This window comes from Erinaceus europaeus, chromosome 3 (genome assembly GCF_950295315.1).
Source record: "Erinaceus europaeus chromosome 3, mEriEur2.1, whole genome shotgun sequence".
Taxonomy (NCBI): domain Eukaryota; kingdom Metazoa; phylum Chordata; class Mammalia; order Eulipotyphla; family Erinaceidae; genus Erinaceus; species Erinaceus europaeus.
The window spans coordinates 146,851,148-146,871,488 of record NC_080164.1 but is presented as its reverse complement, the minus strand read 5'-3'; the positions used below and the strand labels follow the sequence as shown (position 1 = coordinate 146,871,488).

The 20,341-nt window shown below is 37.7% G+C and overlaps 1 protein-coding gene across 9 annotated transcripts in view; it reads right to left on the bottom strand.

Moving 5' to 3' along the window:
- The window catches only part of FRYL (FRY like transcription coactivator), a 276,795-nt gene that overhangs the window by 125,903 nt on the left and 130,551 nt on the right, over nt 1-20,341 (bottom strand). For all 9 annotated transcript variants that reach the window (XM_060188085.1, XM_060188080.1, XM_060188084.1 and 6 more), the window contains 4 exons: nt 13,374-13,573; nt 5,701-5,754; nt 2,517-2,656; nt 1,555-1,651 (listed from right to left, as the gene is read on the bottom strand). In XM_060188085.1, the coding sequence (XP_060044068.1) occupies nt 1,555-1,651; nt 2,517-2,656; nt 5,701-5,754; nt 13,374-13,493 (411 nt within the window). In that variant the 5' untranslated portion in view covers nt 13,494-13,573. The remainder of the gene's footprint in view (nt 1-1,554; nt 1,652-2,516; nt 2,657-5,700; nt 5,755-13,373; nt 13,574-20,341) is intronic.

The window sequence follows — 20,341 nt, the reverse complement described above, 5'->3', positions numbered from 1 at the left end:
GATTTTGTAGGAAAGACATGACTCTCTCTAGTGTGTGTGTGCGCGCGCATGCGCGCGCGCGCGCGCACACACACAGAAACCAGTACAATCATGGATAACTTCAAAATGAGAAGAGAAACTGCAAGCAGAATGTCACAGGAAACAAGGATGAAAAGGCACAACAGAGCCCGGAATGACAGTGTCAGGAGTTTGCAATTTCCCCTGCTGGAAGGAGAGACTCTGGGCGACAGCACGACAGCATTACGGTTACGCAAAATGACTCTCATGCAAGAAGTTCCAAAATCTCAGGTTCAATCCCTGTACCACCATAAGCTAGATTTGAGCAGTATGCTCTGCTAGAGAGAGAGACCAGTAATTATGCAAAAGAATGCAAATATTGGTTACCAACGACTCAAGTGACCTACATCTAGCACTTAGGAGAAAATAAAGGTCAAGGGAGCCGGGCTGTAGCGCAGCGGGTTAAGCGCAGGTGGCGCAAAGCACAAGGACCGGCATAAGGATCCCGGTTCGAACCCCGGCTCCCCACCTGCAGGGGAGTCGCTTCACAGGTGATGAAGCAGGTCTGCAGGTGTCTATCTTTCTCTCCTCCTCTCTGTCTTCCCCTCCTCTCTCCATTTCTCTCTGTCCTATCCAACAACGACAACAACAATAACTACAACAATAAAACAACAAGGGCAACAAAAGGGAATAAATAAATAAAATAAATATTTAAAAAAAAAATTTTTTAAACTTAAAAAAAAAAAGAAAAGAAAGGTCAACTAGAATCCAGGTCAAAGTTCATTCTTGGCTTAGGGCTATTTCGGTCCTGAAGTCCTCTTATTCCTAGTGACTTCAGACTAAGTGTCTTAAAATCCTTAAGACTGATAACAAGCTGGAGCGATAACTCTGGTGGCAATAAATAGAACAAAATACATTAAAATAAAATAAAATATGCTAACCAAGATTATATTATATATTCATCTTTAGTGTCTATGACACTCAGATGTTAAGTTCATGAGTGCAGAACCTAGAACAATGCCGGCAAACAGTAGGCAGTCTAATCGTCATTGGGCAAATAGACATAAATCATTTATTATCCTGAGCTACTTTCAACTGTCTAGAAACCCTCTGTACTTAGCAATTCAGTCTTACCCATGTCAAATCAACCCAGTTCCCCCACAACCACTGCACAATTATTATGAGGAAGAATGCAGGCCTGAGGGCTTAGGAAAAGAATTCTTTGGAAGTGGAAGTAAAAAGGAATAAAAGCAGGTGACTGACAGGCAGACTAGATTTATAGCTAAAAGCCTGTATTTAACACAGTTTCTATTCAATTCCATTTTGCTAACATGATTTCACATCTTGGATGGCATATGAAAGTAGAAAGAATGGGGAGGGGTAGTCACAGGTCATGACAGCCTTAGAGGCAAGTGAAAGAAGTCTAATTGCATGATGAGGACATAATTTGTATTGTGCCAGAATTTTAGACATTTCAGCCTAACCAAAACATGAAAGCATAAAATGAGAAACATACACATACAAAGAAATAAAAAATTTATAGAAATAGAAACTTACCTGTTTTAAAACCTCAACTAAAACTAAACAAAATATGAAATCTACTGCTAAGTCTCTTCTTTCAAGAAGATAATCTCTTTCACGTTGCTGTTCATCCCTGAAACAAGAACCAAAATGAAGACTGCAATAAATATCTGTTTTACAATTGTTACTGATTAGTAGTTTGTTCTTTACCAAGTTCCTAATACAATACATATGGTGTCCTAAGGCAGTTGTTAACACACAATTTTTTCAATAACCCAATATAAGTATTAAATGCTGTGTTCTCTTTGTTTACAATCAGTATTTATATACATAGATCACTATTGCATCTGTCAGAAGTAAGATCTATAAAAGAATTAAGAAAACTATTTTAAATTTCACTTAGAAAGCCTGCATATGTGGTGTGTATTATCTTTTTTTGTTTGTTTTTAAAGAACCAAGACATGGTAGTAGCATTTCTGATGACAACACTGTGAGGTAACTTTTTGCACAAATCTAAGTTGAAAAGTTATAAACGCATCTATGGAAGCTCAATTTGTTAAACCTTGGATCAGCCCCCAGAGCACAAATGGATGTTTTCCAGTAAGTCCTTTTCTCCCTGGGAAATCTCAAAGAACAGAAAAGTTCCAAAATTTGTCCACTAAAAAGAGTCTCAAAAAATTAAGACTGTTGGCAATCTTCCTATATCACAACAATTGGTTTTCGACACAAAACTTAGGCACAGGACGTTTTTCTGACTACTGAAGGTCCCCAATGAGCTACTGAAATGGCATTCTTGCTAGCAGTTTTTGCATGACTAGTGCTAGAGGAGTACGCCAGGGTTGTACCTCATTGGACTATTTGTTCCTCTTATTACAACTGTTATAACATGTGTAATCAATACTTTTTAGAAAATGAAAACTAATCTTTACTTGATCACACAGTCATCCCTTTCATTGGGAATATTTTAATTCCAGATAGATAAATAGAAAGCCACTTACCCCTTTGACTTTGTACTAGACCGGGGCCTATATTCGTAAGATTCATCTTCAGTTCCATTCTGGCGTCTGTACCAGTCAAACAAGGTGCGGAGTAAGGAAGGGAGGCAGTGCTCTGCTACTGAGCTCATAGAGCTTATCAACTGAAAGCAAAAGGTGTGAATACTCAGATAAAACACAACACTGAAGTACCATACTCCTTCCTCTATTAATAATCATTTAAAAATCACAAATATTTCTAGATTAAAGATAGCATAAGTAAATATAGTAACATCAATGTAATAAATGTTCTTTAATGTTTTTAAATTAAGGGCTACAGGTTTAATCAAGTACTACAGTAAAGTGGCTGAAGTTTCACCCATGGCTGAACTTTACCCTATTCCATTTAGCTTAGCAGCTCTCAAATTTCTGCCTGCTCTCCCATGCCACAAGCTGGTGTAAAAACCTAACCACCAGTAACTTTCCTGATTATACACCCAGATAGCTCTGGAAAAACTGTCACACACTCAACTCCAGTCAGTTCCTCTCTGTTCATGTGAACAAAAGGTTCTGTAATAACGCCGCTACAGTATATGAGACAATGTAAAAGCCAAAAAGTATGCCGTATGTGAGAAGTGTGGGGAAAGCTCCAATTTACTCTGTACTGCCACAATACAGGGAAATAATAATTATAACAAGGTGTTATAACTTCAAAGAAACGTGTTTGAAATGTGCTGTAAACGAGGAATCTTTAAGCTATGGAAGATTAGAATACACAATCAAACAGCAAAAAGCATAAATGGGGTAGTGGGATGAGCAACTGCTCCTCAATTAATGATATGCCAGCAATGACGGAGATTCTAGGTAATTATTGGTTCCACTTCATGAATGAATGAATACAGTGGCAGCGATGGCAGGAGGAACATCAGCTATCAGAACTTCCATAAAGTCAGTCTTCATCTGGCTTATCCTGTGAAAATTCTCTTTTCATAAGAAACTCTATACCTGGGGCCAGGTGGTGGCGCACCTGGTTGAGCACATGTATTACAATGCACAAGGACATGGGTTCGAGCCCCCGGTCCCCACCTGCAGGAGGAAAGCTTTACGAGTGGTGAAGCAGGGCTGCAGGTGTCTCTCTCCCTCTCTATTAACCCCCTCCCTCTTGATTTCTGCCTTCTATTATCCAATAAATAAAGATAATAATAAATTTAAAAAATAAAAAAAAGCTCTATACCTGAGTCAACACATTGCTTATGAATTCATTGCTTAAATTTTTGCATACTGTCAAAATGCTTCTCTTTGTTCTTCTTAAATTAAGAAAAAAATCTATGGCTTGGCGGAATGAGAAAGTTTCAAGACAGTAGGAAGAAGGAGAATCAACATAAATTGATATCTCTAAGAGTCAAACATTTGATTTTCAAAGTATTTTACAAACTTCATATAACTTCAAAAGTACTTTATCCAGGAAAACAGAAAAGATGGAAATAGCTTATCTGACTCTGGATTGCTTTCATTTTCATTATCTATGCCATTTTTTTATTGTTGTTGTTGTAGTTATTATTGTTGTTATTGATGTCGTTGTTAGATAGGACAGAGAGAAATGGAGAGAGGAGGGGAAGACAAAGAAGGGAAGAGAAAAATAGACACCTGCAGATCTGCTTCAGCGCCTGTGAAGGACTCGAACTGGGATCCTTACTTAGGTCATTGCGCTTCGTGCCCTGTGTGCTTAACCCGCTGCGATACCGCCCAACTCCCTATCCATGTCATCTTTAACCATGCTTTTACTTATGAATTATCATAATTTCAAAGAGGGTTTTTAAGATTAGAAACTTAAAATACAGTATTTTAGTTTTACTTGACTACATATGTCTAAGTATTTTAACAATGAATATTATCAAAGGAAATGTCTTTTAATATCTAAAGTAGGAACAAATATATTACAGTGGTCTAGACCAAGATAGCTACTTTATTATGGGGAAAATTCAAGTTAGAAGGCAAGATCATTTATAGTTTTTAAATTATTTCTATAAGAAAACATGGGGAAATGTATTTCCTAAAATGTTGTTTAACAGGTTTTCAAATTCTAGTTATATATTCACTCATTGATTCATTAGTAAAGTGGATTCAAGACAGGAATAATCTAAATACATTGAATAATAATTAGTAAGACCTTTTGTAGTGACATTTAGCTTAAAAAGCATATATGATAAGCGCATGTGGCGCAAAGCGCAAGGACCGGCGTAAGGATCCTGGTTTGAGCCCCCGGCTCCCCACCTTCAGGGGAGTCACTTCACAAGCGGTGAAGCAGGTCTGCAGGTGTCTATCTTTGTCTCCCCCGTCTTCCCCTCCTCTCTCCATTTCTCTCTGTCCTATCCAACAACAGCAACATCAATAACCACAACAATTTTAAACAAGGGCAACAAAAGGGAAAATAAATAATTTTTTTAAAAAGCATATATGAGGTGACTTTATTGTTACTTGGAGGATTAGCCATTTTACTTATGGTTTCTTCTCAAGTCAGTGGGTAATTAACGACCTAGAGAGCTGTTGCAAAAAATAGGTGTCAAAACAGCACTCCTGGTGATTCTGATTTGACAGTACTAAAATGGGATCTGGAATTATAGGAGTAAGCCTCCACATAAGTAATTCTTGCCAGTGATGCTTATTTAATCAAGTAGGTTCATGTAAATACAAGTTCTATTTCCTATACACATAGCTATGAGAAGAGCAGCCAGGTTGATTAAGATAGCAATAGATAGCTAATACGGATTATTGCTTTTTATAAACAACCTAGATAATAAAGTAATTCTTCAGCAAATATAATTATCACAAAGACAATATTTGATCATACAGTTAGTCTCAGCAACACAAATGGATTAACGTGAGAGGAATACCACATTCATTTTTAGATAGGTATTCCATAGAAAAGCACTGACAGTCTCAAGACAATAACAAGGAGACTAAAATGGAAAGTTTAAAAATATCAAGTGAATAGAAATCAGTGAAACTCACAGTTCATAGCTCATTCTATTTGTTTTCTAAAAATAAAAAAATAAAAATTTGCCAGAGCCAGACTAGATTAGGTATAAAAATACACAGGTTGACTAAACAAAGTAATAGGATTTCTTAATATTACATGCATTTGGACTGAACTGTTAGGCTGAACACTATACTTTCAGGACAAAATAGTCTGTACAAAAAGGCATACCTGGTCAAACTGAAGATCTTCACCCCTCTGCAGAGATCTAGACAATGGTTTCTCCTGAGATTAAAACAAACATGCGTTTATAAAATGTTAGCAATCATACATACATAATATAAGCAATCTAAATTCATAAATTGAATTTGTTTATTTTTGTTTTCACTCATAATTAGATTGTTTTGAAGTAAGCTAAGTATGCCTCCTGCCTAGGGTCATGTATTTAGGATTCAGGCTACAGCAGAATGGTTCGATGACACCTTCCAAAGGCGGTCTTCTGTGTGATTGATGGAAGTAGGTTGAGGAAAAAAGGTATCCAGCAGAGACAAAGAAGAGCAATGAAGAATCAACGAGTAGATAGATGGGTGTGTGGATAGTGGTTACCAATCACTAAAAGAGGGGAACACACTGTGAAGTTTAGGTAGGAGGATATATTTTGATAAAGTAACAGTTACAGTTCTATGTACTCAACTTAATGAAGACGTTGCTCCCTAAAGTCTATAAAACTAATATGATGCGCTCCTAAAAATAAAGGCAGTTTAAGTGATTCAATAAGTTAATTATAATGTTGACTTGAAGAAAATAACTAGTTAGAAATAATTAGACATTCAAAGAATTTGAACTCACACAAAAGATCACTAACTTGAAAAAACACAGAAACAAGTATAGAGTGGGGGAGATAGCATAGTGGTTATACAAAGAGGCTCAGAACTGAGACTCCAAAGTCTCAGGTTCAACCCCCTGTACCACTATAATCCAGAGCTGAGCAGAGTTCTGATAAGACAAAAAAAAAAAAAATCAGAAATAAGTACAAATATACATGGGAAAACATCAGGGTACAAATCTTAATCTTGGAGAAAAGGAAATTTTAAATATGTGGTGTTGAGATAAGACTGTCTACAGAAAAAATTAAGTGTCATCATTACTTCAATAAATCCAAATGTTTTAAGGATTTAAATATAAAAAAAGTTAAATCACTAATATTCTTTAACAAATTGTGGGAGAAAATTTTTTGTCATACTGTATCATTGGATCTTTCTAAATAGGATACAAAACTCCAAAGAAAAACAAACAAAAATAGTACATTCAACCACACATAAAAATAGGGGCCAGCCAGTGTCATGCCTGGTTTTGAATGCATACCTTATCATGTGCAAGGACCCAGGCTCATGCCCCTGGTCCCCACCTACAGGGTGAAAGCTTCATAAAAGGTGAAGGAAGTAGTACTGCAAGTATGTATGAATGTATCAATGTATGTATGTACCTACCTACCAACCTACCAACCTATCAAGACCTTTTGGCCCTATCTAAAATACAAAGATGTTCAGATACCACTAAAAGGAAACAAAGCATAGTGAAGTCAAGTACATTAATATAGATACTAACCATTGGATCATCATAGAAAACAACCCCCTCCAAACTAACCTGGTTATAATAATAAATTATTGATTTTATAAACCCTTTCTAAGATTATAAGAAAATCCTTGCATTCTCTTTAAGATCTGCATTTCTCCTAGTCCTAGTACCTCTAGGACTATGCCTCTACTTCTTGATATTTTTCTTTTTGCTGAGCTGTATGAGTTCTTTATAGACATTTGGTATCAACCACTTGTCTGAAGTATGGTGTGCATATATAGTCTCCCAGTTGCTAGGGTTCCTGTTTATCCTTATATACTCAATGGAGTACTACTACTCAGCAATAAAAGAAGATGATTTTACATCCATTGGGATAAAATGGATGGAACTCAAGAACGTTATGCAAAGTAAGTAAGCAAAGAGGTAAAGGAAAGCTATGGGATGGCTTCACTCATATGTGGAATTTAGAGAACTGGACACACATACTTAAACAACCAGACGCAATGCAACCCATATTTAGATTGGGAAACTATAGTGGTTACTCTGGGGGGAGGGCACAGACTTTCAGTGGTGGGAAAGGTATGAAATTTTAATCCTATTGATTTATATTCTCATAAATCACTATTATTATGTATGACATGTCGGGGGGGATAGATTTAGTATCTCAAATTCTTTAACTGCCTAGACCATAACCCTAAGCACAAATATTTGTTTTAGCCTAAACATTTAATATATTAGATCTGCAAGATGATCAAACTCTGAAAATGGGATTAAATTGTTCAAGGAGCTCTAAAAATGTGTCTGAAAATATAGCTCCTTAAACATCTAAGCCAACTACAACTTCAGACCAGACAGATCAACCCCAGCTATCTTCTGCTGATTCATCCCAAGAACATGAGTAATTAATAGTAATTGCTCCTGGGGCTGGGAGATGATGCACATGGTAGAGTGCACGTATCACCATACTCAAGGAGCAGGGTTCAAGTCCTCAGTGCCCAGCTGCAGGAAGGAAGATTCATGAGTGATGAAGTAGTGCTGCACTTGTCTCTCTTTCTCCCTCTGTCTTCCTTTTTCTTTTCGATTTCTATCTCCTTATAAAAAGAAAATAAAAAAGTAAATGCTTCTGGAGGGCACTGGAGGACCCATCCCTAAGGACACTGACACAACTCAGGAAAAGATGCAGCAGTATGGTTCAGAAAGTTACATACTCAGAAAAACTCTTCTTTACATTAGGCTTTCATTCAGTTGTCTACCACCTCAATCAAAAAATATAATTTGTTCCTCAATAATAATGATGAAAGAAGAAGGTAAAACTCTGGGAGGAAATAAGATGATGATAAAAAGAGAACAAGCTTTAAAAATGATGCCATTTGTCTGGGGAGATAGTGTAATGGTTATGCAAAAGACTTTCATGCCTGGGGCTCTGAAATCTCGGGTTCAATTCCTAGTACCACTGTAGCCCAGAGCTGAGCAAGGCCTGGTTAAAAAAAAAAAAAAAAAGATAATTCACTTTCATGTTACAATGCACAAGGACCAGGGTTCAAGCCTCTAGTTCCCACCTGTAGGGAGAAAGCTTTGCAAGTGGTAAAACAGGGCTGCAGGTGTCTCTGTCTATCCCCATCTCTATTATCTCCCTCACCTTCTCAATTTCTGGCTGTCTCTATCCAATAAGTAAAGGTAATAAAACAACAATTTTTTTTAAAATGATGCCATTTAATATTCTTAAGAAAATAGTGAAAATTGCAGTTGTAAAAATGCTGGGCCTTAACCAAATACCTAAAGTCTAAATCGGCAGGTGATTAGTGAAAGCCTTTACTCCTATCCTCTAGTCACTGGTAACCTCAGAGATTAACAGATCAGCCTCAATATTCCCAGATCATTATACACGATCGATCTACCTCCTTTTAGGAAAAAACCTAAGGAGCTTCACTGCATAGTTCGCAAGCTTTAATTTCAATCAATGCTTGCCCTTCCTTCCTGAATCTGCCTTCTAAAGCAAAAATGAAATTGTAGCTAAAAATCAGGCTCAGTGAATCTTTGGCCTCTTCAGCCTTCTTTTATTATGGCTTCTGAGAATGAAAAGGCCAGTTCTCTCACTTGAAGAGGCTGATTTAATTCTTTCAGCAAAAGGCATTTGTTCTGTTAAGTTGGTTGTGCTTTTCTTTTTTTTTTTCTTTTTTTTTTGTTGTTGTATTTTTAATGTAGAGACAGAGAGGCAAAGAGGGAGTTGTAAGAGACCACAGCATCAATGCTTCCTTCAATGTGGTGGGGGCTGGGCCCAAACCTGGGTCCCACACACATAACAAAGCAACACACTATCCAAGCGAGCTATTTCACCAGTCCTGAAGTTTCTCTGCAGCAGAAATGTCATCTATGAACTACTTGGAGTTGGGCAGTAGCGCAGTGGGTTAAGCGCACGTGGCTCCCCACCTGCAGGGGAGTCGCTTCACAAGCGGTGAAGCAGGTCTGCAGTTGTAGATCTTTCTCTCCCCGTCTTGCCCTCCTCTCTCCATCTCTCTGTCCTATCCAACAACAACGATATCAATAACAACAACATCTACAGCAATAAAAGAAGGGCAACAAAAGGGAATAAATATTAAAAATTAAAAAAAGAACTGCTATAACTATTCTGACAGTATCAGATTAATTGCATTTTCATGATCTTGATGTGGGCTGGATTGAAGTAGTCTACACCCAGAATTAGACACAAATGAAAACTAAGCCTGCAGAGATCTGCTCTGGATAAAAAGTTACACTGGTATACAGAACAGGTAGAAGGAAAATATGACATGGCTTTCTCAGCTAATGCTTGTCCTTGGCTATTGCCATCCTTGACACTGTGACTCTTCCTGATCTGTCAGAAAGAGCAGTAAGGAACCCCTCTTCAAGTGGAAGCACTTGTATCATCACAATAATCACCACCCATCACCTCATATGCTAACCTTTTTGATTGCTTTGCAGAGAGCACTTAATTTCTTTTAATTTAATTTTAAAAGTTTCCTTTTTGTTGCCCTTGTTGTTTTATCATCGTCATCATTATTATTGCTGTCGTCTGTTGTTGGATACAACAGAGAGAAATCGAGAGAGGAGGGGAAGACAGAGAGGGAGAGAGAAAGACATCTGCAGACCTGCTTCACTGTGTGTGAAGCAAACCCCCTGCATGTGGGGAGCAGGGAGCTCTAACCTGGATCCTGATGCTGATCTGTGCACTTTCTGCGTCACGGCCTGGCTCCCAGAGAGCACTTAATTTCTAATCCTCACAAATTTCTATTACATAATATAGTACCATTAAGGATAGTTAGCAAGCTCCATAAACTTTTTTGTGGACCTTGCTGATGCTTCACCACTCTGGTTGATTTCTCTCCTCCCCATCGAGACAGAAAGATGAGAAGAGAGAACGCAGTACTAAAATACCTTTCAGTGCAGTAGTACTCCCACACAGGGTCAGGGGCTCAAGCCTAGGTTACATGGATAGCAAAGCAGGTGCAGGCACCCTTCCAGGTGAGCTAGTCTGCCAGCCCCCATACTTCTTGTTGTTGTTGTTAACTATATAACTTTTTCTTTTCTTTTTTTTCTTCCCCCCACACCAGGATTAATGTTGGGGTCTGTGCCTGCATAATTCCATTACTCTCAGGGGAGTTTTTTTTTTTTAAATAGTGAGAGGGAGAGGGGGAGAAGGGGACAGGGGAAGAGGGGGAGAGGGGGAGAGGGGGAGAGGGGGAGGGAGAGGGGGAGAGGGGGAGAGGAGGAGAGAGGGGGGAGAGGAGGAGAGAGAGGGGAGAGGGGGAGAGGGGGAGGGAGAGAGCGGGAGAGGGGGAGGGAGAGAGCGGGAGAGGAGGAGAGGGGGACTGAGAGAGGGGGAGACGGGGAGAAGGGGAGGGGGAGAGGGGGAGAGGGGGAGAGGGGGAGAGGGGGAGAGACTGAGACCACAGCATTGCTTCACCTCCATCTTGCATGATGCTCAAATGTGGTAGCTCAGGCCATTCTGCATAACAAAGTGTGTGCTCCAGTAAGTGAGCTATGTTCCTGCCTAATGGATGTTCTTCTAATTTTTGTTTTAAGTGGCTCACTGTCTAACTGTGTGCTGTTTAAGTTGCTAAAATAGCATTCTATCATATAGACCACTGGTGAAGAAAATTAAGCACATGTATAATCAAAACTTCTAATCATGGATTTATACCTAGAAACTCATATAATCCTTATTTTTAAAAAAGACTTTATAAATGCAATGCATATACACTGGTATAAAGATAATCATTAATTTGTTATGTGAAAATCAATCATGGAATGGTTTAAATTGAATATAGTAAGTCACACAGCTTTAAAATACATATTTTGGGCACTAAGCACCCATCTCTCTTAGAGATAAGAGAAATTGAGGGGGAGGAGGGGGCATGAGAAGAGACACCTACAGTACTGTTTGACTGCTTGTGACACACACACACACACACACACACACACACACACACACACACACACACACACACACGGACCGGGAGCTTCAACTCAAAGGAAAAGTAATCCTGTCCAATAATCATCCTGTGTTCCTTACCTAAGTGACTATATTACCATCTTTTCTAACATTCTAGAAAAATCTTTAATTCTCCACTTTGACTCAAAATGCCTATTTCTATTCAATTATCTGCCAGACTCTACTGAGTCTACTTCTGTTATTTATTCACTGTCATCTCTATCCACTCCCCTTGTTAATATCCCAGTTCAATACTCATTGTACTCCAGCCTGAATTTTATACAAACGCTTAAAAATGTCTGCTTTTGGGAAATGGGCAGTAGCGCAGCGGGTGAAGCGCATGTGGTGCAAAGCACAAGGACTGGCGTAAGCATCCCGGTTCAAGCTCCCGGCTCCCCACCTGCAGGGGAGTCGCTTCATAGGAGGTGAAGCAGGTCTGCAGGTGTCTATCTTTCTCTCCCCTTCTCTGTCTTCCCCTCCTCTCTCCATTTCTCTCTGTCCTATCCAACACTGATGACATCAACAATAATAACTACAACAATAAAACAACAAGGGCAACAAAAGGGAATAAATAAATAAATAAATAAATATATTTTTTAAATGTCTGCTTTTTATCTCTTCTACAACTTATTCTACAACCACTCTGTTACCAGCTTAGCTTTCACATGTCTTCAGAAACTGACACAAACATTTGTTTTCATGCTTTCTCTTCCTACCTCCTCACCATGGGCTAGAATCACACAGAGCTCTTCACAATCTTTACATGTCTCATCACTGAATGTTTCTTGTTTACTTTAAGTTGTACGAATATAGTGTCATTAACTCATAGAATACTCTAGTTTTGGAGACAGGTAGTGGTACACCAGCTTGAGCTCACATCTAACAATATGCAAGGATCCAAGTTCAAGCCCCCAGTCCCTACCTGCAGGGGGACAACTTCACAAGTGGTGAAGCAGGGCAGCAGACATCTCTCTTTGTCTCTCCTTCTCTAGCTCCCACCTGTCAGTTTCTAGCTGTCTCTATCAAATAAATAACGATAATTTTAAAAATAGTGAGAAAAAAAATACTCTAGCTTTTCCTTCATTTTCACTTATATTTTATTTGTCTCAACAATTCCCATTGGTGAAATTCATTTTTGTTTGTGAGATCTGCAGTAATTTATGAAAAGGAATTCATTATAGGAGGTCATTATAGCTTTCTAGGTCACAATTTTACTACCACCTATCCCTTAATGTTTTGAGACTTTCTTTCCTTTTCTTTCTTTCCTCTCCTTCCTTCCTTCCTTCCTTCCTTGCTTCCTTTCTAAAGTTTTAGGATCACAGAAAAATACTGAGTGAAAGATAAAGCTCTGTCTTACCTACCCTAAGTTTATACATAGTATAGCCTCCACCATTAATAATATTTTCCACCAGGACAGTATTATTTGTTACAGACGATGAACCCACACATACATATACCACTCACCCTAAATCCATAGACTGCATTAGTTTACTATCAGTGTTGGATAGTCTTGTTGGTTTGAATAAATATATGACAACATACATCCAGTATTATAGTATTATCCAGAGTATTTTCACTGATCCCCCAAGTATTTTCTGATCTTAGTCAATTTGTAACCTTACCCCTACTTCTACCCAAGCCCAGGCAACCACTAATCTTTTTACTATCCCAGAGGTTGTTTTTTTTTTTCCCCTTTTCTAGAAAGTCATATGGATGAAAGTAAACTTTATGAACTCTCAAACTGGCTTTCATTAATATTTCTTCAAGTATATTATTTCCTTTGGAAAAATTTTATTATGATGGTGAATACAAAAGCCAAGGAAATATTTCAGATTTATAGGTCAGTTCCACTCACCAAGGGTTCAGCCATTACAACTTCAATTTTCTTTTCGGCTTGAACAGCAAATTCTGCAAAGAGGCTCTTGATGACATATTCACCAGGCTTGACATCTGGGTCAATCGTAATGCTTGACATGATGATATTTTTTTTCCCCAAAGTGGAATGATAGTTGGAAGAAGTACAGTACTTATTTACTTTGTTGACTGGTGCTGAAGCTAAAGATAAAACCGGAGGGGGGGGGGGAAACTTAATTACTCAATTAGTCTTACCATAACCACTCTCATATTCAGCCTGCCTCTAAATCCAGTCCAGATCTCCCCATCTGCACTACCATTGTCTATTACACTTGTCACTCTCCAACACAGCATTCAACATAACTGCAACTTCGCTTTCTGCTAATTTATTGCATTGCTAGTTTTCTTACTGCCTTACAAACATGCATTTCATAAGAATGAAGGTTAACTTTTGTCTTTTTTGTTACTGAATCCTAAATGTCTATATTAATACCTGGCATACACTAAGGTATACAATAAATTCATTTTGAATGAATGAAATGAATCCAGCTGTAGAAGAATTCATTGTGCACAATGAAGGGTCCAATGAAGGAGATAATACAACAGAGTTGGGTTGGGAATTAAAAGATGGGAAAATAAAAATGGCCAATGATGATCTCAGCTGAAGTATTAACACTTGAACTCAGATCTCAGTGATGAAAACAGGACAGGAAGATAAAACACTAAGAAAAAGTCCAAAGCTGAGTGTGCATGTTTGAGAAATAAAAGGTCAATGGGGCTTGATGCTGAGGAAGGAAATAGGGGTGACAGGCATGATAGGTAAAGTGACGTCAGAATCATTAGTCAGGGGTCAAAAGCTTTAGAACTTTGAAGGAAACTTCAATTTTATTCTACATGGAAAAAAAAATTAAAAGGAAAAGGGTAGGGTTGGGAAAATGATAGGATCTGAATTCTCCTTAAAAAGCGCTCTCTGTTCTCCTAGAGAAGGGGCGGGAAACACCTGGCCTGTAGGCCATTATCCATGAACTCATTCGGCCTGATTGCACCAAGGCAACCGCAGGTGGGACTCAACATTCAGTTAAGTCTAGCTTTTTTTCATAGAAATATTAAGTGCTAAATTTAAGTCAATCATTTTGCATACCCTGAGAATGAAGTTATAAATATCCAAATGGCCCTTGACATGAAAAAGTTTCCTTAACCCTGCTCTAGAGAAAAATGTGATGATGGCAAAGGCAGAATGGGGCGTGAGGGGCGTGGGAAGATGCAGGATTATGGGATCCAAGTGAGATGATCCCATTCTAGGCTTAAAGAATGTTATGACACATCTTCTCTGACGGCTCACCCAGTAGAGAGCACACAGTTTCCATGTGCGTGAACCTGGGTCTGATACTAGGTCACCACATGGAGTGCCTGAGGGAGCAATGCCCCCCCCCAACACACACACACACACACACACACACACACACACACACACACACACACACACACACACACACACACACGCACCTTCTATTTAGAGCAAAGAAAAGAAAAAAATGGCCACGGGGAAGTAATGGAATCATGCAGGCACCAAGTCCTAGTGATAACCATGGTAGCAAAAAAGGGAAAGGAGCAGAACAGAAAAGAGGAAAAGAGTAGTATGACACAAGAGACAGAATAGGATCTGAAGTTAGTCGTACAGAGGCAAAAGAAATGAATAATAACTCTGATTTTGATTTAAATCAAAAGATAGTGGGGTACAATGAACTCAGAAAGGATACCATGACTGGGAGAGTACGTACCAGGTATGGCACGAGAAAAGCACACTACATGCTCTTTGTTCCCTGATCTGTTTTCTTCACTAACTTTCTGACTATAGTTTATCCAGTAACCTTGATCCTTCAGTCTGCTGCAGAATACAGACCTTACTATTCAATAACTTGGAGCGTGTGCCATCTGCTTGTCTAAAATATGTTTGCACAAACTATGAGATTGGACTTCTCTACCTCAATCTGCCAGCTCACATGCTGTCCTACTATATCTAAACTCCCTCCATGGAAAGGAAAGAAAGCCACAAACATTCAAACAGTGAATTTCTGTCTGTATAGGGGTGTGTGTGTGTGTGTGTGTGTGTGTGTAACTTGAAGACAATGATTTTAATCTAAATACATAAAGTCCAAACTAAGGAAATCACTTTGTCAACTACAAAACTAAGCATGCCAAAACTTTATATAAATTTGTAAAAATGATCTAGAGACATTATATGCTGGTAACATTACATCTAAGAGATATCTTTGTCAAATGTTAAATTACAACACCTATTGTATTCTGGAACTAAATTATAGAAGCACAATTCAAAACAAAAATTCACGGTCCTTTGAACACAGGACACACTATTTACTTTAAACAATGACCTGTTTGTTTGCTCTGCTTCATGATCCAACATTGTGTATTATAAAGAGTCTGTTAACAAATGTCATTGTGGGGGGAAAAGGGACCTTAAATTAAAAAAAATATAGATAGATATATTTGGAATCATTAAAAGCACTCTATTTCAGTTATATTGTTAGATAACTTCAGCAAATCTAATAGTTAATACTCAGTTTTCAGAATTTTGATTTACATTTTAAAAACAAAACATGTTCAAAATTTTAACTTAAGTAACACAAAATATATATTTTCCTTCATACTGTTAGGTAACTTCAGCAAATTTAATAGTTAATACTCAGTTTTCAGAATTTTGATTCACATTTGAAAAACAAAACATGTTCAAAATTTTAACTTAAGTAACACAAAATATATATTTTCCTTTAATTAAGATTCATAAGAATGTAAAAGAGTTAAAAAAAAAATAGTCTTTTGGTTTTAACCTTACAATAAATGCAACTAACCCAACAAAACTTACAAAGATATTGGCACTTAAATTCTAGATTTTGGATAATTTTACAAAAAGAGAAAAAAATCTTTATCTAAAAATGATCTCTCAAATAGCCTAATTTTATTGTATTCTAGCACCCAAAAAACCCACAAAAATACCTTAAGCAAAAATAAATATTTTGGGGCTATTCTGCAGAACCTGCATGCCTGAGGCTCCTGGTTCAATTCTCCATACTGCATATGGTAGAGTGGCATTATAGTACCTCCTCTTCGTCTCTTCCCTCTCTCTCTCTCTCTCCATATATTTAATTCCTATGTATCCTTACTACATATTTGTTGGAATTTTCCAACAGAATCAAAAGTTTTGGTAAAGCTTACTTGTCTCTCCAAATGTCTGCACTATCTTCCCAAATTAAACTATTAAAATTAAAGTATTAGAAAAATGTCAGATTTTTATGAAAAAAAATTTGCTGAGACAGAGAGAGAGGGAGAGAGAGAGAACCACTAGCCATTTTATGTGGTGCCAGGGATGATCTGGATTAAACCCAGGGCCTCATTTATGGAAGGCATATGTTATGCCTACTGTTAAACCACCTCCCAACCCCCCATCAACAAATGTCTTGGTCAAATTAAAATGATTTCTTTCAATTAAAATACGCAGGAAGTACTTAATAATTTACTTGTTGAATTTATTAATGGCAGACAGACATTTGGTATTATTACTACTGAACACATTTGCAGGTTCTTTTTTTTTACTTTTATTTCAATGAGGGAGATACAGAGAGAAAGATAAAGACAGAAACAGAGAAACCAAAGTACTACTCTGGTGCTTGAGATTGAAACTGGGACTCTGGAACCTCAGGCATGAATGTCTTTTTGCATAACCATTATGCTATCTCCCCCACCAAAGTGTTTTCACAATAACTAGAATGCTAAACAGACAACTGAAGGAGGTTATCAAAAAAGAACTACTGAGTAGCATGAGAATATAAAGTTTAATATAGAGTTAGGTTAAACCATATCAAAATAAATAAAGATCCTAGGAATATACATTCATACATATATGTATACACACATGCATATATATGTCAGGAAAAATATTTGCAGCATAGAATAAACAAAGAGTTAATCACCCTTACCTCCACTCACAAAAACAATAAAGAAAAAAAAACTATACCTACAAACTAAAAACTGATTAAAAAAAAAAAACAGATACAAAAGACACAATAGCAAAAGCCAGTAAATACTAACATGTTTGACACCACTAGTATTTTTAGTGCAAATAAAATTTGGAAATATTGTCAGTCAACTGAGGTTTCACTATAATATTGTATTTCACTAGTTGGAGATATGTGACTTTTTTTTTTCTCACATTCTGTTGTTAATGAAAGGGGTGGTAACACTAAGCAGGATAAGAAAGCTAGTTTCCACCTAACTAGACTGTCACTTAACAGTTTAAGTCAAACATTTTAAATGTCAATAATGTTTCTGTGAACACTATTATGAAAAAACTTTGTGAGCATATTCAAAAATAAGAACAATTGTTGGGGAGAATACAGGTCCAAAAGATGACAGAGGACCTAGTGGGGGTTGTATTGTTATATGGAAAACTAGGAAATGTTATGCATGTACAAACATTAATATAAAACATTAATTCTCCAATAAAGAAACAAAAAAAGAAAGAAAATAAGAACAACTGTTAAAAGTGTACTTCTTAAGAGCACAATTCAGACAGTAATTACAAATTATAAAAATTCAATGTCATGGGGCCAGGTGGTGAAGCACCTGGTTAAGCACATACATTCCAGTGCCAGGTTCAAGCCCCTGGTCCCAACCTGCAGGGGGAAAGCTTCATGAGTGGAGAAGCAGGTCTGCAAGGTATCTCTCTGTCTCTCTCCCTCTCCTCTCTCAATTTCTCTCTGACTCTATCCAATAATAAATTTTAAAAAATATTATACTTAAAAAAAATCAATATCATATTAAACACCTTGAAGCATAAAATCCACTAAGTGCTAATAGGACAAAGCAAGATCCAAGCAATTAAAGAAATTAAAAGTCGAGAGTTGGACAGTAGTACAGCGAGTTAAGAGCACATGGCGCAAAGAGCAAGGACCAGCATAAGGATCCCAGTTCGAGCCACCGGCTCCCACTTGTAGGGGAGTCGCTTCACAAGTGGTGAAGCAGAGCTGCAGGTGTCTATCTTTCTCTCTCCCTGTCTTCCCTATCTCTCTCCATTTCTCTCTATCCTATCCAACAATGACGACATCAATAATAATAATAAAACAAGGGCAACAAAAGGGAATAAATGAATATTTTTAAAAATTTAAAAAGAGGGAGTAGCACAGCGGGTTAAGCGCAGGTGGCGCAAAGCACAAGGACCGGCATAAGGATCCCGGTTGGAACCCCGGCTCCCCACCTGCAGGGGAGTCGCTTCACAGGCGGTGAAGCAGGTCTGCAGGTGTCTATCTTTCTCTCCCCATCTTTTTAATAGATAGGCTACGTATTTGATATGCGGACTCTCTCAAAAGCCTAGACCAAGTAGATTAGAAGCTTCCAATAGCACAGCTATATACAAGATACTGGGTACTGTACAGCAAACCATAACAAAGGGACTTTTCAAAGTTAACCCAATTAACAAATAATGTGATGATAATATTAACTATTGATTGTCTTTTTGAACGCTAAGACAGCAGGAACCTCACATCTTCACTATAGAGCCCCTACTTCCCCCAGTCCTGGCACCCTTGGATAGGGCTCACTTTCCCGTATGCTTCTCCCAATCCATACCAAATAATATTGCATCCGCCGATCACAACCTAACCAAAGCAACGATTGCCATCTCAACATGCTTCACCTCAGAGTGTATCCAGAGACTTCACGTGTGGAATGACAACCCTTCAGCTTCATTACTCGGGTGAGACCTTTCCTTTTATAGTACACTCTAATTTCATCTCAGGTAGTTCACTTTCTAACAAAGTCCCATAACCTAGACATACACCAGTTTCTTTGAGAGAGAGCATATGTGCACACGTATCCATAAACTACTGCAAAATATATATCTGAAAGCAGGATTACACTAGAGTTTGCAGTGAGTACCTCCCTAACACTTCCTCTCCACTATTCCAATCTTGGGATCCATGATTGCTCAACAAATTGTTTGGCTTTGTATGTTAACTCTCTTTTCAATCACCAGGTTCCAGATGCCACCAGGATGCTGGCTAGGCTTCCCTGGATTGAAGACCCCACCAATGTGTCCTGGAGCTCAGCTTCCCCAGAGACACACCTTACTAGGGAAAGAGAGAGGCAGACTGGGAGTATGGACCGACCAGTCAACGCCCATGTTCAGCGGGGAAGCAATTACAGAAGCCAGACCCTCTACCTTCTGCAACCCTCAACGACCCTGGGTCCATGCTCCCAGAGGGCTAGAGAACGGGAAGGCTATCATGGGAGAGGGTGGGTTATGGGGATTGGGTGGTGGGAATTGTGTGGAGTTGTACCCCTCCTACCTTATGCTTTTGTTCACTAATCCTTTCTTAAATTAAAAATTTAAATAAAAAAAAAAAAAGAGAAAAAAAAAAAAAGAGAAAAAAAAAAAAAAAAAAAAAAAAAAAAAAACAAAACATGTTCAAAATTTTAACTTAAGTAACACAAAATATATATTTTCCTTCATACTGTTAGGTAACTTCAGCAAATTTAATAGTTAATACTCAGTTTTCAGAATTTTGATTCACATTTGAAAAACAAAACATGTTCAAAATTTTAACTTAAGTAACACAAAATATATATTTTCCTTTAATTAAGATTCATAAGAATGTAAAAGAGTTAAAAAAAAAATAGTCTTTTGGTTTTAACCTTACAATAAATGCAACTAACCCAACAAAACTTACAAAGATATTGGCACTTAAATTCTAGATTTTGGATAATTTTACAAAAAGAGAAAAAAATCTTTATCTAAAAATGATCTCTCAAATAGCCTAATTTTATTGTATTCTAGCACCCAAAAAACCCACAAAAATACCTTAAGCAAAAATAAATATTTTGGGGCTATTCTGCAGAACCTGCATGCCTGAGGCTCCTGGTTCAATTCTCCATACTGCATATGGTAGAGTGGCA